At 38.9% G+C, this 21320-nt stretch overlaps 1 protein-coding gene across 1 annotated transcript; it reads left to right on the top strand.

Moving 5' to 3' along the window:
- The first annotated feature begins 1182 nt into the window (after nt 1-1182).
- LOC142970414 (myosin heavy chain, fast skeletal muscle-like) lies at nt 1183-19849 on the top strand. The gene is made up of 44 exons (XM_076110622.1): nt 1183-1295; nt 2298-2376; nt 3170-3190; nt 6130-6292; nt 6412-6445; nt 6556-6766; nt 6893-7036; nt 7118-7274; nt 7367-7394; nt 7475-7586; nt 7670-7762; nt 7946-8009; nt 8092-8190; nt 8278-8381; nt 8588-8726; nt 9381-9499; nt 9605-9754; nt 9844-10014; nt 10101-10401; nt 10680-10753; nt 11300-11387; nt 11636-11753; nt 11838-11961; nt 12064-12200; nt 12888-13143; nt 13235-13477; nt 13565-13741; nt 13832-13977; nt 14061-14151; nt 14457-14846; nt 14965-15091; nt 15207-15325; nt 15428-15624; nt 15803-15986; nt 16060-16225; nt 16487-16611; nt 16764-17072; nt 17165-17368; nt 17458-17583; nt 18098-18268; nt 18508-18612; nt 19216-19311; nt 19480-19611; nt 19743-19849. Exons 6-44 carry the CDS (start codon nt 6563-6565, stop codon nt 19773-19775), a joined length of 5823 nt encoding a protein of 1940 aa, XP_075966737.1. The 5' UTR covers nt 1183-1295; nt 2298-2376; nt 3170-3190; nt 6130-6292; nt 6412-6445; nt 6556-6562; the 3' UTR covers nt 19776-19849.
- The last annotated feature ends 1471 nt before the right edge of the window (nt 19850-21320 follow it).

The raw sequence follows: 21320 nt of genomic DNA, 5'->3' as shown, positions 1-21320 counted from the left end.
CAAGGTGAGTGTTGAGAAACATTCCAGTCTACAAGTTGGTCACAGAGCATGGATATGCAGTAGCATCCATATCTAACATTGTAAGTACAAACATTTTTAATACTTTTTGTAAATTGTAATTACAAATCTGCATTGTTATATTTTCATTTACATTTTATAGATGAGTGCTGGTGTGCCTGCGTTTTGAACTTCAGTAATTGCACTGACTTTCAAACCCTGTATTTGAGTTTGGCTGTATGTTGTGGTACGGCAATCATTCCGACTATTTGGAATGGTACTTATGGTTGTTTTAGAAGTAAAACAATTCAAACTTTCAGTGCCCATGTGTTTGAACTTTATTACCATTATAAAAGTACAACAAAATTGCAGTTGTGTCAGACTTCTTGGAAATAAGCTGTTTTCAGCCTATTTTTGTGTGAGAATGTGTTCTGTTTAAGAATGTCTGTATCAGAACTGCTTTGGTGTAATTCATGCATCAGGACGTATACATCGTATTTGCAATTGGTGACTTTCATTTTGAAAAATGTCATAACTTTTTGTTTGTGACAACCTTTAGGCTTTGTTGGTTAAAATTAGGTCTCAGTGTTGGGTTCTGACCCTGCTTACTTATCCATCTTGCAGTAGAGCTCCTGGGATTAGAGTGAAAAGTGGGTGGGGACTCCAACAATCTATTAGTCATACATGATATTTTGGAAGCTTCTGACCTCACTCATGACACTCAGCAAATTAAGTTTTAAAGTTTTTTCGAGATACACTGTAATTGGCCTTTCCGCATCACTTGTATGATGAAAATCAATTGCTCTTTCGAAAACTTTGTGCAGGAACAACTTCTCTTAACGACCACATTGAGAGTGAATGCTTGGGGCACTGTCAGTTCATTGGCAGTGTGAAGGACTGTCACAACAAGGATGTGTGTGTATTCGTGTTTGTGGTGGGGGTCACTGCCATTGTATAAACACCAGAGGGAGCCTCAAGTTGCAAAGGCGCAAACATGCTGCTTTTGACACCAGCTACTCTATCTATCATCAACCTCTAGTGTCTTGGCATTACACCATGTCACCAACTCATGCCTTAAGTAGTGAGTTAAGTATTCTAACACTAAGTCATTAATGATAAAAAGTTGTGAATACTCATTTATAATTATGAATTTACTAATGTTTCATTTTTACTTTTTTCCTATCCAGGGTCACAAAGACATGTTGGAATCTCTTTCACCACACATTGGACATAATGCAGAGAAAAGCCCTGGACAGTCCTTCATAACCCTTTTAAGATGGTGGTTCTAGTACATACATGTCAGTATTTCACTGTTCACATCTTTGCCTGTTTTCATTTAATTCACTTTGAAATATGGAAATTATGGTTCAATTAATTTCTTTCCTGTCTCCAGTTGTAGTTGTTAATTCATTACTTCACTATTATCTAATTTCAAAAGTAGCGAACTACTGTAGTTTATTATTTAAATTTATATTGGGCAGCTCTTATATTGCGTTTTTTGAGAATATGATTTAAAATGTGCAACTAAAATAAAACCAGTTCAGCCAGTCGCAGAGTTTAGTCAGTGACACATAACAAGAAGGTTATGTGTCACCTATTGTATACAGCTTATGTAATGCACTCAGTATAGACACTTAAATATTCATTAAGCAATTCACTCAGACATTAGTCCGTCAATCCCAAGGGGAAAATAGCATGGCAGTTATGTTTTGGTTAAACAGGAACTCCAGCTATTTAGTATTACACATCCTTTTAAGCTGGGAAACTCACAAGAGACAGATTAATGTAGAGGTTGGGGCTTAAACAGCCTGAGTAAGACAAATTACAAATGCCAAGCAACAGTCTGTTTAGTAAAAAGAAAATTCTGTCTTTGCGTTTCCTAAGACAAGTGTTTACTATTTCAATATTCATATCGGCATGTTACAAGTTTCAAGACAGACAAGAACATTGTGAAACTATCCTTTTAAAAGAGGAATGGTCATTATCAAAGCAGCCTGACTTTGAATCCCTAATATTGGTCAACCACCAAAAATACTACTTTCTTACAGTTTGTAATGCAGGTTTTCTATTAAAAATAAGAAGACTTTTTACAGCAATTGTCACAGGCTGTGTTTTACTCAACTAAACCAAATGTCATATTTAAAATGGGTTGAGTTAACCTCCATTTCACAATGACATACAAGATAAAGCTAACCCTAACCCTTGATTTGCACTTTTCTAATCAATAAAACCAATTATCTAATATAGAAAACAATCTAACTAAACCAACTAACTGATGCTGTATTATTCCTGATCTACAGTACACAGAAAGTGGAAGAAGAAGAAAAGAGACCTGGGTGAGATGGATCGAGGTCAACTGAACACCAAAGATAGCTGAAGGTATGATATTTATTACTTAAATCTGCTGTAAATCAGTTTTATGGAATTTATTTGGAGAACATCTAAAATTGTTCCAGGAAAAATGACAAAATACTCAATTATAAATGGAAATAAAACTAACAACCTCAATGAATCATCCAAATTAACTTTATGTACCTGTAATAAAAAGCATTTCTGGATGAAAAAATGGTGTCTTGGGAATACAGCAAGATGTGAATACTCATTCAGAAATGGGCAAACATGCAAAGTGGAGAGAAGAACTGGATGTTCATCTGTAGTCCCTTCCAAAGAACCACTTATCTGTAGGGGACAGAAATGACCTGAAATTAAAAACAAGTCAATATAAATGAAATACTAAATGCAAGACGAAGCAATGTGTGCAATAAACAGAGAAATCCACAACTGTTGGACACACGTAGTTATGAAAGATTAAAGAATAAACATTAAACGTGATATTTTAGAATTACTAACCAGAGACAAATAAGCCAATTATTTATGATGGGCATATGTAATATTTATTAGTTATTCGAATTTAATTCAAATGAAATCTTACGTTTTATTAAAATTTGTCAAAGAAATACTATATACTTAAACATAGCTGATACTTATGGACAGAACTGTAAGAGTGTATTCAAGCAAATGTGTTGAACCGCATATCTGTTGTGTGGAGAACGTCCTGTGTTAAAGGTTCTCAATACAATACAGGAGTAATGTCCACCTGAGCAAACAATGAAGTCGCTCTCCCTCTTTGTGTGTGTTGTAATCCAAGCTTCTCTCTTGTTTATTTTTGTAGCCAGGCTGGCCGCTCGTGCATGTGAGTCTCTCTGTTGGCCCCGATGCTCATGGCCCCCTCTCTGCACTGCACTCACACGGGTGATTACTGCTGATAACACCTTCCTGAGTGACGGCATTATCATGGCAGCATAGCACCCACCCTCCTCTTCCCCCTCCGTTAAACACAATTAGCTCTGTCAGCACTGTTCCCCTTGTTTGCACTGTGCGTGTTGTTAACATTGTTGACTGCTAGTCACCGGCTCAGTCGTCGCCATGTCAGAATCAGAATCAGAATCAGAATCAGAACCGTTTATTGCCAGGTACGTTACACGTTACAATTTGATTTGGTGATTGGTGCACAACAATAAACAATACAAATAAAAATAAACAATATACAATGAACAACAAACAATGATCAAGGCATAATTTAAAAATATTAAAATTTACAATACAATGTGGTAACAAGCAAACAAATAACAGTACTTTAAAACAAGTATATTATAAAAGTGGCAAGTGTATTTAAATATAGAAACAGAAAGTATGTCCAAGGGTGTGTAACAGTAAGAAAATGTCCTGGGGATGTAAGAGTCAGAGTCAGTGGGGGTCACAGGCTTTCTTTATGAACAATTAACATTACTTACATGCACACTCACAAACTAATTTAGAGTGTTATCATTACTCAGCAATTATGTTTGGACTATATAAGAGTTAAAAAGCCTTTAACACTGACTTTATTAAGACACTCAGGTTTTATTCAATTATGCAAGTATTGAGTTTTGAATATTTAACAGCACATCAAGACAAATATGTCGAACATGACTAAGAGTCTGAAGACAAGAAGATGAATTTTACATGGCTGGAATCCCTACATACTTTGAAATGTTAGTTTTACTCTCAGGTCAGATCAGGGAGTTTCATCATACAGTCACTGCATCACTTATCAACAAAAAGCCATTGTGTTGTATACAAAGCATGTTTGTATAATTTCATAAAGCCTCAAATGAAATGGATATAACGGTAATACAAACGTCTTTTTATCATCATCAACAGGTAAACGATTCAATGGTATGAATACTACACATCTAAATGCAGACAAAACCATGATATTAAATACTTTATACTTCACATGTATACTAACAACAAAAAATGCAAAGGCCCACTTGTAAATTCAGACCGTTTTTATTTTGGAGTCGACTCAAGAAAATCTCTCTTTTCCTCTTTTTCTTACACTTGTATGAATGTCTCTCTCACGCAAGAGTAAATGGTAACACACACACACACACAACCAAACAACATTTTCAGCAATGTAACACCTGCACAGAGATGTCTTATTTATCACACACATGGGAATATTAGCTGCTTTGGATTTCAAAAATGTCTTGGCCACCCTGAAGACGAGATGGTGTTTACCCAAAACCAACAGGTGGTCTATCATGTGAACAAGCTTTTGATCTGTTTCCATTTAGGCAAATATTTGCAGTTTATTCTTCTTTTTTTTTTAACAAATTGATACAGTGGATGAAGGCTTATAAATCAACCAATTTAGAAAATAGAGAATGGTAAACTAGGTTTGTTAGTGTTGAGAATTTTAGGCTTTGAGCAGCTGCACTGGTCAGATATATCTTATATTTTATAGCATATCTAATCTCATATATGCTTGTGAGCTTCCCAGGTTTTTTTTATTTGTTTGTCATTTACCTTTTTTAGCACATACATGTTAACGGCAAACTTGATATAACAGTAGTGGCTTACACAATACAGACCATCCCATACAACAAAATGATAAGATAACAGGTGGAAAAATTAACACATTATCTTGTCATCTCTGCTTGTTGATACAAGCCGTACTGGAACATAAACACAACTCACAATTATGATTAATATTAATTGTAATTGAGAAACCACAAGAAGTTCTCATCGAACAATTTCAAGATCATATTTTCCTAACTAACTTTTCCCTAACCCAACACACTGCACTTGCTTAATGCCTACAGTTAAGAAATACAGAGAGTTTTCTTTGTTATTTGAAACAATATCAACTGTAAGTACCATAAATGACTCGGTTACACGCAACTCATTTGGTTGGCACATTTTTACAAATACAGCACAAGCATATCCAGCATCAGAGGCCTCTGCAGGAACCAAACAATAAGCAAACAATAAGCAATGCTAGCACCATGCTGTGGCCATCAAACTCTGTTGTAGATCTCTACTTACCACGATACAGAACCTAACTAAATTGAACTTGATGAGGTTATGACCTAGTCACAATACTGATAGTCTGAAGCAAGAATACGGAGCTTCACAGCCTGGATTTTTTTTCTGAGGTGCTTAGTAACAGGATGCTGAAATACATCTGACATGTAATTAACAGAAGCATTCAGTGCATTTGTCAACAATTGCAATATTAAGACCATGGGCATTTATGAGCTGGAGGCTATATTTGCTTTAAGTCCTAATAAGTCGAAAGAAAGGCCAGAGGTATTGAATGTCACCTTTTATTGCAACATAATCACACCACAAGAGAATACTTTCACAGCGGCCCAGGTGTCATCTTTCTTTGGAGAGAAAACACAACGTATAATGGACCATAATGGGATCTTAAATTAGCCTTAACTGAACACTTGGCCCTATGCTCAAGAGACGTTTTAAACAATGTCACTGCTGAAAGTTAGTTTGATGGTGTAATAAACTTGTCTGCATGCAGATAGAGAACATAATCCTGTAATAAGACTTTCTGGCCCACATTCACAAAGATTTTGAGGAATACATCTTAATTCCTAATTTTCATTTATACACATGTACCTGAAAAGTACAGTTTATATCAATTATTCCTTCTCGTTAAACCACTTAGTAAAACACATTGAGGTTTGAGAGTGCATTGTCATTATCAGCTGTTTGGTTTTTGGACAGTAATCTACTATTTTAATCTGGGGTTTTATTTATTGTTAATGCTGTTTTTGTATCATATGGGATTAGGTGACACCAGTTTGGCTGAAGAAGGCCATCTGATATCGTTCTCTAGACAAGCTGAGTGACCTAAACAGGAGTGCTGTTCCTGTGTGCTGTCCAGAGATTTCAGTATAAAAGAAGAACTCCCAGGCCCGGTCAGACGTTTTGGACAGACGGCCTGTCAACGTAGGTGAGTCTCCTATCACACTTTATGCCGTGATCAGTGCTTTTACTTAGTTAAATGATGAGTTAGGATTGCAGAAAGTTGCATGTGTTTCTTATGCTAATCTGATTTTGACTTTTTCTTAGTACCCACATAACTTCATCACTTGGCAACAAAAAGGTAAATGACATTCATGCAAATAGTTACTTAATTAGATTAATTTTGATGAATCTTAAAATGTCTTTCTATTAATTCAATTTGTTATGTTTTAATTTACACTTTAATTACAGAGGCGCCATGAGTACGGACGCGGAAATGCAGTGTTTTGGCCCGGCGGCCATATACCTCCGGAAATCTGAAAGGGAGAGGGTAGAAGCTCAAAACACTCCCTTTGATGCCAAATCAGCTTATTACGTGACGGAGCCCGCTGAGATGTATTTGAAGGGCAAACTAGTAAAGAAGGAAGGTGGCAAAGCCACAGTTGAAATTCAGGGTGGGAAGGTATGTAGACATCTATTGTTATATAATATAACAGACACAAGTAATGTTAATGCGACAAATCCTCACTCTTTATTTCATTATGGCACTGCACATTCTAAGAATTAATTCTTCACTGTTTTGGTGCAGACCCTTACTGTAAAGGACGATGACATCTTCCCCATGAACCCTCCGAAGTACGATAAGATTGAGGACATGGCCATGATGACCCACCTCAGTGAGCCTTCTGTGCTGTATAACCTCAAAGAGCGCTACGCAGCATGGATGATTTATGTAAGACCAGTGGTTGCACTGTTTATACAGTATGCAAGTATGAAGGTGATATTTAATAGAAATGTGCTCTTCTTATAACAGACCTACTCAGGGCTGTTCTGCGTGACTGTGAACCCCTACAAGAACCTCCCAGTGTATGATTCAGTGGTTGTATCAGGATACAGAGGCAAGAAGAGGATTGAGGCTCCACCCCACATCTTCTCCATCTCTGACAATGCCTATCAGTTCATGCTCCAAGGTACTCAGGCACTCAGTTTGCAAGCCATTGTGTGTCCAGAAATATAGCAGGTGCATTTTAGGAGAACTCCTAACCATTTTGATGTCTTGCAGATAAAGAAAACCAGTCAATCCTGATTACGTAAGTGACCATTTTTACATATTATCTACAGTGTAAGTATTAGACACTGTTGTAAAATCCATTTATGTTTATGAACACAGCGGAGAATCTGGTGCAGGAAAGACTGTCAACACCAAACGTGTCATCCAGTACTTTGCGACAATTGCAGTGGCTGGAGGAAAGAAATCTGAGCAGACCTCTGGAAAAATGCAGGTAAATAATATTATATACTGTAAATATGTATAATATATATGAAAGTGTGAATACAAACACATGTCATATGACGTTGTTTTAAGGGGTCGCTGGAGGATCAAATCATTGCAGCCAATCCCTTGTTGGAGGCTTATGGTAATGCCAAAACTGTGAGGAATGACAACTCATCCCGCTTTGTAAGTTTTGGTTCACAAAATCCTGCGTCTTTAATATAGTGGCTGTTTTTAAGATATGCTAGTACTCTTTACTCAGTATTTGTCTTTACACTATAGAATGTTGTACAATATCAAAATTGAGAGGCATGCTGTTCTTGCTCCAGTCACAAATATGCCCACACTGATAACCGCTATCTTCTGTAGGGTAAATTCATCAGAATCCATTTTGGATCAACTGGAAAGTTGGCTTCAGCTGATATTGAAACATGTAAGCCTCCAGCCTATCGTTATCCAGAAGGTGTCATGAAAGCACAAACTGTAAACCAGCTTATCATCACCTTGTTCTACAGATCTGCTGGAGAAGTCTCGAGTGACGTTCCAGCTGTCTGCTGAGAGGAGCTACCACATCTTCTATCAGCTCATGACAGGCCACAAACCTGAGCTGATAGGTGAGACGTTTTGCCATAGATCATTTTATAGTATAAACACATGCGTCACCTGATTCTGTATGATGAAACCCAATAAATATTTTTCAGAGGCTCTCCTCATCACCACCAACCCTTACGACTTTCCCATGATCAGTCACGGTGAAATCACTGTCAAGAGTATTGACGATATTGAGGAGTTCATTGCCACTGATGTGAGGACACATGTTGCAAGATCCAAAACATTTACACTCTAACTTTAAAGTGATTAAATATTGCACATACTGTAAGGGTTTCTAAGATGTTATTATTATGTCTTGTTGGAGCAACTGACAACACACAGTGAACCAGGAAACCTTTGTATGCAATGAGGATCCTTTACTGAAAGACAAAATAATAACAGAAATCTGGGTTTCTGCAGACTGCCATTGATATCCTGGGCTTCACTGGCGAAGAGAAAATAGGCATTTACAAGCTGACTGGAGCTGTGGTCCATCATGGAAACATGAAGTTCAAGCAGAAGCAGCGTGAAGAGCAGGCCGAGCCCGATGGCACTGAAGGTAAATGCTTCTTTATACTAAACAATGAATCATTACAAACATACTGGAATGTTTTTTTTTGTCACTGCATACATTTAATCAGAATTTAACTTATATTCTGTGTATTTGTTTATTCAATCATGCTTCCACAATTGAGAATAATGGCATTGTAAAAGTTAGGGTGTCTAGGGTGTCTCAACCTCCCCTTAAGGCCAGGCTGAGGGGTCCACGGAGCTCAGAGTAGACCTACTGGTCCTTTGGATTAACAGGAGCCAGTTGAGGTGTTTTGGCCATCCGTTGAGGCTGCCTCCCAGATGCTTCCCAAGAAATGTATTCTGGGGACATTCAACGGGGATCAGACCCTGGGGCCGACCCAGAAAATGCTGGATCACTTCTGGTTTAGAAATGCTTTAGGATTCCCGGGGATGAGCTGGAGGATTTGACCGATGAGAACAATGTCTAGCATGGCCTGCACTTAGCCTCCACTTATTCTGCACTTAGCCTCCACTTATTCTGCACTTAGCCTGCTGTCACAGTGACCTGGATCCAAACAAGCAGCACAGGATGAATGGATGGATTTTGTAAAAAATACTGTCGATTTTTATATCGTCGTTAATCACCGTTGTAACTTATTAGCATTATTGAGTGATCATTTTGGGGGGTTTTGTTTTTCAGAGGCAGATAAAATCGCCTACCTCCAGGGCCTGAACTCTGCTGATTTGCTCAAGGCTTTATGCTACCCGAGAGTCAAGGTCGGCAATGAAATGGTGGTTAAAGGTCAAACGGTGCCTCAGGTAATTTACATAAAACAATATAAGTGAATGAACATAAATGTAATACCTAATATATGAATACCCCTTGTTCCAAATAACCAGAACTCCAACTATTTCAATCTTTAGGTGCATAATTCCGTCATGGCTCTCAGCAAGTCTGTCTATGAGAAAATGTTCTTGTGGATGGTCGTCAGAATTAATGAGATGCTGGATACCAGGCAGCCCAGAAACTTTTTCATTGGTGTCTTAGACATTGCAGGGTTTGAAATCTTTGATGTGAGTAAACAATACATGGCACTTGTTAATTTTTACAGATTGAACCAGCACAATGAAGGTTGACACTGTGTCTTTTGTCCCATCACAAGTACAACAGCTTGGAGCAGCTGTGCATCAACTTCACCAATGAAAAACTGCAACAGTTTTTCAACCACCACATGTTTGTCCTGGAGCAAGAAGAGTACAAGAAAGAGGGAATTGAATGGGAGTTCATTGATTTTGGCATGGACTTGGCTGCCTGCATTGAGCTGATTGAGAAGGTGAGAGACACGCTGAATATTCACAAACAGAAAACTATCCGATGACTTGAAAACTTTTGTTTAAAATAATCATTTCATCATGACAGCCAATGGGCCTCTTCTCCATCCTTGAAGAGGAGTGTATGTTCCCAAAGGCAACAGACATCACCTTCAAGAACAAACTGTATGACCAGCATCTTGGTAAAAGTGCTCCCTTCCAGAAACCCAAACCAGCCAAAGGCAAAGCTGAGGCCCATTTCGCCCTGGTGCACTATGCCGGCACTGTTGACTACAATGTCACTGGCTGGCTGGATAAGAACAAAGACCCCCTGAATGACTCAGTGATTCAGCTCTACCAGAAGTCTTCAGTCAAACTGTTGTCTCACCTCTATGCATCACATGCAGAAGGTAGTTTTTTTTTATACGTATATAAGGAATTACACAACATGAAGTATCGAAGGAAATGTACTGCATCATAGTCATTTCAGTCAGACATCACCAGTATATCCTAGTTTAGATTTTTTACAGGGAAGGTTTCAGAAAAGCTAAGAGGGCTTGTACAAATAATTTAAGATACGAATATAAAAAGTAGCCAATATTCAGCAACATGAATGCCATCATGCTTGGAAATGATTTGTAAAACAAATTGCAGAATGAAAATAAAAATTGTAAATCCTTTTTTACAGATGGTAAAGGTGGAAAGAAGGGTGGCGGCAAGAAGAAGGGTGGCTCCTTCCAGACTGTGTCGGCTCTCTTCAGGGTATTTTCATTTTGTGGTCACTCTTAAATGCTTATATGAATGACTGCCCACTTTGCAGGGATTGTTTATAAAAGGAGATCCTAACACTAAGCTTTACACAAGAAGCAAGCATGTAGTTGTGACTTGTTAAAATCATAGATTTGTTCTTGTAGCACGCCAGTTTTGTTACCTGAATCCACATTGCTGCAGATCAAGGTAGTGTATTGATTAGGGAGACCTTCAACATGAATGGTCTGGGTTCAATCTTCTGATACAGCAAATTGAAATTTCATTCTGATTATCTTCAAAACATTTATTATTAACAAAAATTCTGAGGTAATAGCAAAAACATATGTATAAATGTTCCTATAATTAAGTTCAGACGTACCACAAAACCTCTCCCATTCAACCTGAACAAACTGAAACTTCAATGTTAAGCTCATTCATTTGTCACAATTTATTTTTGTTGTGTTGTTATCTAAGTTATGAAACACTATAGATAGTGTAGTCATGTCAGTGTCAAGATTTTGGGGAAAATATGTATAATAAAGGATTTGTCATTCACAGGAAAACTTGGGCAAGCTGATGTCCAACTTGAGGAGCACTCACCCACACTTTGTGCGCTGCTTGATTCCCAATGAATCAAAGACACCAGGTTAGTCCTAAAAATGTCATGTCTATAACTAACAGAAGTCTCAAATTCCTCACAGCAATTAGGATGTGGGAGGTCTTTATGAACGCATAACTCACTCTTGTTCATTTTGTGTATGGTTAGGCTCTCTGTCCCATAGTCGTTGTTTGAAATCACGGCGATTTCTGCAAATGACAAACCTCTATGTAACACTGATCTGCACAAGGTCTTCATCAGCAGCGATTACATTGGTGTGCTTGGTTCTGTTTAAGGTCTCATGGAGAACTTCCTGGTTATCCACCAGCTGAGGTGTAACGGTGTGCTGGAAGGTATCAGGATCTGCAGGAAAGGTTTCCCCAGCAGAATCCTCTACGCTGACTTCAAGCAGAGGTAGCAGAAGCTATTTCTGTACCTCTCAGTCCACATTTCTTGATTCTGTTCTGTTGATGATCTGATTTAAACCAATCCTTTCAGATACAAAGTATTGAATGCTAGTGTCATCCCTGAGGGACAGTTTATTGACAACAAGAAGGCCTCAGAGAAACTGCTGGAATCCATTAGTGTGGAAAAATCACAGTATCGATTTGGCCATACCAAGGTAAATAAACAGACTTCATTACAATCAAATATAATTAAATCACTGTGTAGCTTGAAACAAAACACGTTTTGGTTAAATCAATGCTATTACTTCTATCGTCAGGTATTCTTCAAGGCTGGACTACTGGGCACGCTTGAGGAGATGAGAGATGAGAAACTGGTTGAACTGGTCACAATGACTCAGGCTCTCTGCAGAGGTTTCCTCATGAGACAAGAATTTGCCAAAATGATGCAGAGAAGGTGGGCTGATTGTTTTGTTATGCACTGTGGCACTCACAGCCAAAATGTTTTGATTCATAACTTTTTTTGATAACAGCATGTTATATTATTATCAGTGCAGGTTTAGTGTCATGTACGTGGCCTAATTTTACTTCATGAAGCTCTTGTACTTGTACAGTAACAGTGGTGGATTAACAAGTCCAGTGCAAACATAAAGTGTGACAGCCTTACAGTGAGGCTTTGTTTTCTTGCTCATACCCTGGACATTGAGTCAGTCACTGCCAAGGAAAAGTCATGCTACACAACGCGACACAAGTAAAACACGAGTAAAAAAAGATAACAGTAGATTGAGTCTTGAAAATACTGTAAATCTTTACATAACTGCAGTTCTTGATCAGATGGACCACATGATCTCTTTCCTGCTCTGGAGGAAAGCGCAGAGAAGAAGTGGCAACTCAGCTCAATGGGTTCACATCTGGGGTGCCTTTTGATGGCTCTTCCTACATTGGCCAGGAGTTCCTCAGCTAAGACTTAGTCACAGAGGTCAACTGTCCACAACACAGTATCCTGAATTCAACAATGCTTTGTTTTTAATTTGTTGAGATTTAATTTCAACACACAAAAAGGGGTGTAAGGTTTGCAGCAATAAGAAATAGTTTTTTTAATAATAGCATCTGTTTCTAAAAAACTGGATTCTTGTTTCCCCAGGGAGGCAATTTACTCCGTCCAGTACAACATTCGCTCATTCATGAATGTCAAAACTTGGCCATGGATGAAGCTGTACTTCAGAATAAAGCCTCTGCTGAAGAGTGCAGAGAGTGAAAAAGAGATGGTCCAAATGAAAGAGGACTTTGGAAAGATGAAAGAGGATCTCGCGAAGGCTCTGGCTAAGAAGAAAGAACTGGAGGAGAAGATGGTTTCTCTGCTGCAGGAGAAGAATGACTTGCAGCTACAAATTCAGGCTGTACGTTACAAAGAAAGTGGGAATTGCTTTCTCAGAGATCCTGGTTTTAAAGTTAATTAATTATCATTTTGATGTCATGTATCAAATCTAGGAAGGTGAAACCCTCAGTGATGCAGAGGAAAGGTGTGAGGTTCTCATTAAATCAAAAATCCACCTTGAGGCCAAAGTCAAGGAGACGTCTGAGAGACTGGAGGATGAGGAGGAAATGAATGGTGAGCTGACTGCAAAGAAGAGGAAGCTGGAGGACGAGTGCTCTGAGTTGAAGAAAGACATTGATGACTTGGAGCTCACCCTGGCCAAAGTAGAAAAGGAGAAGCACGCCACTGAGAACAAGGTTGGTAAATCTTCCTTAAGGCCTGAAATCGGATCTTGTAAAAAGCTTAAACCCTTTAAAATATTTTTCACAATATTGTGAATACAGGTTAAAAACCTGGTTGAGGAAATGACATCTCAAGATGAGACCATTGTCAAGTTGACCAAAGAGAAGAAAGCCCTCCAAGAGGCCCATCAGCAGACCCTTGATGATCTGCAGGCAGAGGAAGACAAAGTCAACTGTCTGACGAAGGCCAAGACCAAGCTGGAGCAGCAAGTGGACGATGTGAGAGGCTGTGTTTTTGTTTAAAACAAGTGCACTAAAGTATTTCTGGATTTCCACTTGAACTGTTTACACTATATGTGATTTTACTAGATTGAAGGTTCATTGGAGCAAGAGAAGAAGCTACGTATGGATCTTGAGCGATCAAAAAGAAAGCTTGAAGGAGATCTGAAACTGGCCCATGAGTCCATAATGGATCTGGAGAACGACAAGCAACAGTCTGACGAGAAGGTTAAGAAGTATGTTATAATGAATCTTATTTATAACAATTCCCAAATTAACAGCGCGCTTCCAACATTTCTCATTGTTTTTTCCATCTAAGGAGGGACTTTGAGATGAGTCAGCTTCTTGGAAAGATAGAAGATGAACAGTCACTCGGTGTTCAACTTCATAAGAAAATCAAGGAACTGCAGGTAATGTGTAAATATATGTTCAGGCTTTGTTGAGGGAATTTTTATTGAATATTAGTGATTGTATCAGGCAAAAATATGTACAAATATATTTACAGTAATCTTCTGAAAGTAACTGGATGGATGGAATGAAATTCAGGAATACACTCACTAAAATATATCAACAACATTTTTGTTTCACTTGCATGCTTCTAATTAAACCATTTGTAAAACCATAGCCATAACTAGGATTGGGAATAGTGAATTATTCTTACAAGCGTCAATAATCAGCGTGGGCTTTACTTGAGACTTATAAGTGTTTGTCACAGGCTCGTATTGAGGAGCTGGAGGAGGAGATTGAGGCTGAGCGGGCTGCTCGGGCCAAGGTGGAGAAGCAGAGGTCTGATCTTTCCAGGGAACTTGAGGAGATCAGCGAGAGGCTGGAAGAAGCTGGTGGAGCAACGTCTGCTCAGATCGAGATGAGCAAGAAGCGTGAGGCCGACTTTCAGAAGCTGCGTCGTGATCTGGAGGAGTCCACCCTGCAGCACGAGGCCACCGCTGCAGCTCTCCGCAAGAAGCAGGCTGACAGTGTGGCAGAGCTGGGAGAACAGATTGATAACCTCCAGAGAGTCAAACAGAAGCTGGAGAAAGAGAAAAGCGAATACAAGATGGAGATCGATGACCTCAGCAGCAATATGGAGTCCATTGCCAAATCAAAAGTAAAATTTAGAAATGTTTCTTTTATTTAAAGAATAAAAATAAACACAATTTCTGTTTTATCGTCAACAGTACTAGCATTATGACTACAGTGAACTTAACGTTGATTTGTGTCCGTAGGGTAACCTGGAGAAAATGTGCCGTTCTCTTGAGGATCAACTAAGTGAATTAAAGACCCAGAATGAAGAACATGTGCGTCAGTTAAATGAGGTTAATGTTCAAAGATCCAGGCTGTTGACTGAAAATGGTGAGAGCAACATTTAGGATGAGAATATTAAATCAAACTGAGCCTTCAACCTTTCAGAAAACATTACAATGTAAGTCAGCACTGATCACTAACCTAAGAAAATGTTTCCAATCAGGGGAATTTGGTCGTCAGTTGGAAGAAAAGGAGTCTCTAGTTTCACAGCTAACAAGGGGAAAACAGGCTTATATTCATCAAATTGAGGAGCTCAAAAGGCTCCTTGAGGATGAAGTTAAGGTATTGCAGTATGCTTTTGTTTAATGTAGCAGCAAATAATCTATTGTATTTTTTTCAAAGACGAAATTTGATTTGCCTCATCATGTATTTTGTCATTATTAGGCCAAGAACGCCCTGGCTCATGCTGTTCAGTCAGCTCGTCATGACTGCGACCTGCTCAGAGAGCAGTATGAGGAGGAGCAGGAGGCCAAATCTGAGCTGCAGAGGGCAATGTCAAAGGCCAACAGCGAGGTGGCTCAGTGGAGAGCCAAATACGAGACTGATGCCATTCAGCGCACTGAGGAGCTGGAGGAGGCTAAGTAAGTCATTACAATGTTAACTTTGTATGAACACTTTCAATGACAAATTTAAGCTCTTCCACTGTAGCACTGAACGCACTTTCAGTTGGTTGTTTGGGAGGGATTCACCTCCATAGGAGCTTTGAGTCTGTTATCACATGTATCAATTCTATAACTCATCACATATATGGTTTAACAGGAAAAAGCTCGCCCAGCGTCTTCAGGATGCAGAAGAATCCATCGAGGCTGTGAATGCAAAATGTGCCTCTCTGGAAAAGACAAAACAGAGACTGCAGGGTGAAGTGGAAGACATGATGATTGACGTGGAGAGAGCTAATGCTCTGGCTGCTAACCTGGACAAGAAGCAAAGGAACTTTGACAAGGTTAGATATATCTCGTATTGTACTGTTTCAACATGAGGTGACAGAAAACACTAATTTGTTTCTTACTTTTCAGGTTCTTGCAGAGTGGAAACAGAAGTATGAGGAGAACCAGGCAGAGCTTGAAGGGGCTCTGAAGGAGGCTCGCGCTTTAAGCACAGAAATGTTTAAAATGAAAAACTCTTATGAAGAAACTCTGGACCACCTGGAGACCTTGAAGAGAGAGAACAAGAACCTGCAGCGTAAGACATCAAATACTGCATGTGATTGTTGAAATTAAATGCATTCTTTACTTAATATTTGAAACATTCACAATTAAGGAAAAACAATCAATGTGAGTTGAATTGTTTTTATAAACATAACACTCAAAATATTGAAGTTTGGGCTCCTGTGTCTGATCTGATCTGAAAATTTGATAAATAATTTATGCAATACTATAATTACACTTAAAAAATTGCACATTGCATTATGTGAATTTTGTGTTGTGTTTTTTTTTCCAACAGAGGAAATCTCTGATTTGACTGAACATATTGCTGAATCAGGAAAGACAATTCATGAGCTTGAAAAGGGGAAGAAGACAGCAGAAAACGAGAGAGCAGAAGTCCAGATTGCCCTAGAGGAGGCAGAGGTATAAAAATCAACTTGTTTGCAAAGAAAAAGCCAAACGAGGAACTCTGGAGTTAGGAATCTTGATCTTGATCCAAAAACTGCAACTTTCTGTATACTTAACAACTTCTAAATTCTGAAGTTATCCAACATACAGTATATTTCATTTTGTAGGCTACACTGGAGCACGAAGAATCAAAGATCATCCGTATCCAGCTCGAGCTCACCCAGGTGAAAAATGAAATCGACAGAAAACTTGCAGAGAAAGACGAGGAGATGGAGCAGATCAAGAGGAACTGCCAGAGAGTGATTGAATCCTTGCAGAGCACTTTGGATGCCGAGGTCAGGAGCAGGAATGATGCCCTGAGAACCAAGAAGAAGATGGAGGGAGACCTCAACGAGATGGAGATTCAGCTGAGCCACGCAAACCGCCAGGCAGCTGAAGCCCAGAAACAGCTAAGAGACGTGCAGGGACAGTTTAAGGTATATCCACTCAAGGATTTGTGGCAGAGCATCTTGCCTTGAAACAAGCGGAAAGTGTTTGCTGACAAATCTTTCAATGTTTTACCATTTAGGATACGATGCTGCACCTTGATGAAGCCGTAAGAGGCCAGGAAGACATGAGGGAGCAGGTTGCCATGGTGGAGCGCAGGAACACCCTGATGCTGGCTGAGATCGAGGAGCTGAGAGCTGCACTGGAGCAAACAGACAGAAGCCGCAAAGTGGCTGAACAGGAGCTGGTTGATGCCAGCGAGCGTGTGGGACTGCTGCACTCTCAGGTATTATATATCTGTATTTTTTAACAACTGTTGAATATAAATCCCTAAATGTGTAGAAACCTTACTATATATTTTTTTTTCCTTTTTAGAATACAAATCTTATGAACAATAAAAGGAAGTTGGAGGCTGACCTCATTCAGGTCCAGGGTGAAGTGGAAGATTCTGTCCAGGAAGCAAGAAATGCTGAAGAAAAGGCCAAGAAGGCCATCACTGATGTGAGCTCTGTCGTAGTATTTAGCATGTTTTTATTGTTTCATTAAAAACCCATATGCTTACCGAAGGTCCAATATTGGATCTCAATGTAGAGACATTCCCGTACCCTTGTTTTAAATAAAGGACAGCTAAATTAAATTGATGACTAATAACTGGAGAAGTAAAAACGGCCCTCGTGGACCCATCATGATACATTTCTATTTTAAAAAACAAAAACATGTGAGCGTGTGGCAGAGGAACTGTGCTACTTTAATGACATCAGTCTGTGATGCCTACAACCCAAGAAGTAAAGCGCTCCTGCTGTCACAGCACACGCTGCAGATTGAGTTGAATATTCACTGTTGATTACTAGCAAAGCTCCGGAGCCCCAACAATTATATTTGGAACAGCCCTGGTGTTAAATCTACAACTATCCTGTAGCAATCTCCCCTTTTGTTTTACAATTGGTTTACAAAGTAGGTGTATTTTCTTTGATCATTCTGCTCGTTGCCCTTCTTACAATCACTTTATGTTTAGGCCGCGATGATGGCAGAAGAGCTGAAGAAGGAGCAGGACACCAGCTCTCATTTGGAGAGGATGAAGAAGAACCTGGAGGTGACAGTGAAAGACCTGCAGCAACGTCTGGATGAAGCTGAGAATCTCGCCCTAAAGGGCGACAAGAAGCAGCTCCAGAAACTGGAGGCTAGGGTAAGTTCATTTGTTTATTTAAGTTATTTTTTGACTCTGTGCTCTTGCAATTTGGATTTGAAATGAAACCATGATTGGTGTTAAATTGCTGAATTTCAGCTTTAATTTCAGGGCCTTTACAACCTCCAGCATTTTCTACTTGTAACAAACATGTTACCCAACAAGCTCATAAAAGATTTGTCATCTGTTCAAGCATATTGAGTCCTGTCACCATAACATCTGCACCTCTTATTGTCAAGGTCCGAGAGCTCGAGTCGGAGGTCGAGGCCGAGCAGAGACGTGGAGCTGAAGCTGTGAAAGGAGTCCGCAAATATGAACGCAGGGTAAAGGAACTGACTTACCAGGTACAGAGAACCAAAACCTAAAACTTGCATTGTGCACCAATTCAATTTGAATAGCGACACAACTCCTATCATAAAATGTGTGCTGCTAAAGTCAAACTGGATGTGGAATATGATTCAAACCCCTAGAGGGCATTAATTGCCATCATATGTCTGAAGCTCCGATATACTGAAGTGATTAAGAGTGGATCACAGCTAAAATATAGGCATTCTGCTGTTGCAGCTATAAATACATGTGGTTATGTGCATAGATTAGGTTGACCAAATGATTGATATTTATAGATATTTTTACAGATTTACACTATGAAAAATTGTAAAGAGAAGGAACGCTTTCATGTAAACTCAATTCCCACAGGCAGCTTGATTGACAGGACTGAAGGATTCCCGACAGACATTGTGTAACTGTATCTGCTGTTGTGCTTAAATTCATATTGTCAGAGTTTGTAGGATGTTTGGTTGCTCTTGACAATTTTTCTGAAGTGGCTTCCTGTTGGAAGATGTCTGTTGGATCGTACTGCATGCTGCAAAGATCCTCCTAAAACACGTTGGGAGGATGGTATTGGCTTTAGTTTTGGTCTGACAAACCGTGCTCTATACCGCCTCTAGTTTGAGGAGGACAAGAAGAATATCGCCCGACTTCAGGATCTGGTGGACAAGCTGCAGCTGAAAGTGAAATCCTACAAGAGGCAGTCTGAGGAGGCTGTGAGTGTGAAATATTTGACGCATGCAATGCAAATAGGCATCACACCAGTGACACCTTTCCTAACACCATAGGACTGACAGCATAATGCGCCGTCATCTAATGGTTTTAATCTCATATGTTTGTAAAGATTGTTCAACATATCACCGCTTTAACTTTATGCTTTCCAGGCGGAGCAGGCCAACACTCACCTGTCCAGGTACAGGAAGGTGCAGCATGAGATGGAGGAAGCTCAGGAGAGAGCTGACATCGCTGAGTCTCAGGTGAACAAGCTGAGAGCCAAAAGCCGTGAGATCGTCAGGGTATGTTCATTTTTATTTATTTTCACTCTGTACACCAATGATGTTCATTCAAGGAACTTCTGTATCTTTACATCTTGACAAACTGTTTAACCACTACCTTCTTACTGTCTCTTTTGTATTGATTCAAAAAGGAAAGGAGGGTGAAGAATGAGCATCAGACATGACACAGTACAAGAAATCATACAGTATGATGTTTTTGTCTGATGTGTAACAAGAAATAAATCTCCATGCAATTGAATACCCTTTCTATGTCATTAATATATTGGTTTCACTTCACACTTAATTCAAAGGATGTATGGCGGTAATAAAACACAAACGTTACAAGCGGAACTTTCAAATGTAAGTCATATTCTTTTAAAGTACACAGAGAATATTTTTAAACAAATAAGCCAATGTCTCAACTCTTGAGGATTATTAAGTATATACTATAGTGTTACAGAAAAACAATTTCACTCCATTAATTCACCAACTACATGCAGAGATTCATTTAGCAGAAGACAAGTATTGACATTCTTTATACATTTAAAAAAGTAAATTAAAAGGAATGAGACGAATCATCAAACTTTTATCAGGAGAACATAAAGCTAATTTCTAATAGTAACACTGGAGATAAACAGATTCTGAGTTGTGTATTTAGTGTTCAAGCGTGAGCAGCAGCGCGTGTAGCTCCACCATTCAAAATAGGCGGGATGTCAACTGTCGCCTGTTAACATGTAAAAGTCCTGCAGGTTAAGATAACTGCAAATCTTTGCCTCGTGGTGATAATGTTACTGACAGTCTAGTGACCTTACAGTTTTTATGGGCTTCAAAACACATGTTGCACTGTGTCAAGTTGTGATGGAAATAGACCTATTAGTGAACCACAACACACAATGATACCTCAGTGTGTCTGTGCACAGTGATGTCTATGGTTAGGTAACTACACTGTAGGTTAAGATTCATTATAGGAACTAAAGCATTTTGCTGTCCACTGAATAAGGAAATTACAACCTTACTTGATGCTTGACAAGTTTTCGGACTTAAAATCTTGATCTGCATCAAAAGCAAAATACCTTACGGGCAGGATGAAGTAATATTCTAGTACTAGTAATTCTTAAAAGATGAAGTAAAGAAAACGATAATAATTAACAGAATGAATCTGGTTGGCATGTATTTCTCAAATCCTATAGTTTAGAAATGGTTTTATGAAGAGTGGACTGGAGCAAAAGGACAGAGAGGAGAAATGAATCAGTATTTAACTGTTAGAAGGAAAGAACAAAGACAAACTTAACTGGAGGAAGGAATACTAACGCTTGCAAATAGACAACATGAGGAGATATGCATTTGTCTAGCATCAGATATTTTCCTCTAACATTTATACAGAGGTAACTACTTCTTAAATAGATTTAATATTGAGGCATTATGGGCAATGTGATGACGTTTCTTGATTTGTCAGGTATTTGATCACTTATTAGCCAAAAACAGACATTTCAAACTGGTTTAACAGATTTTCTGGAGAATGCAGAGATATATACGTTGATGTTGTAACTACTTCTGCAATGATAGACAGTTATATCCCTATCTGTTAAGGACTTTTTACTACTTTATGTGCTGTAAGTCGTACATCACGATTTCCATATTTTCATTTTTCATTCTGTTATTACTTTTATTTGAGTCCTAAAGCTTGTTGGACATTCATATAAATTTGACAAAAGTGATTGATTGTTCCG

Source organism: Anarhichas minor, unplaced genomic scaffold, assembly GCF_050575085.1.
Source record: "Anarhichas minor isolate MPS153535 unplaced genomic scaffold, ASM5057508v1 ptg000043l, whole genome shotgun sequence".
Classification (NCBI taxonomy): Eukaryota; Metazoa; Chordata; class Actinopteri; order Perciformes; family Anarhichadidae; genus Anarhichas; species Anarhichas minor.
The sequence above is the reverse complement of the archived record's forward strand: the minus strand, read 5'-3'. Positions and strand labels throughout refer to the sequence as shown.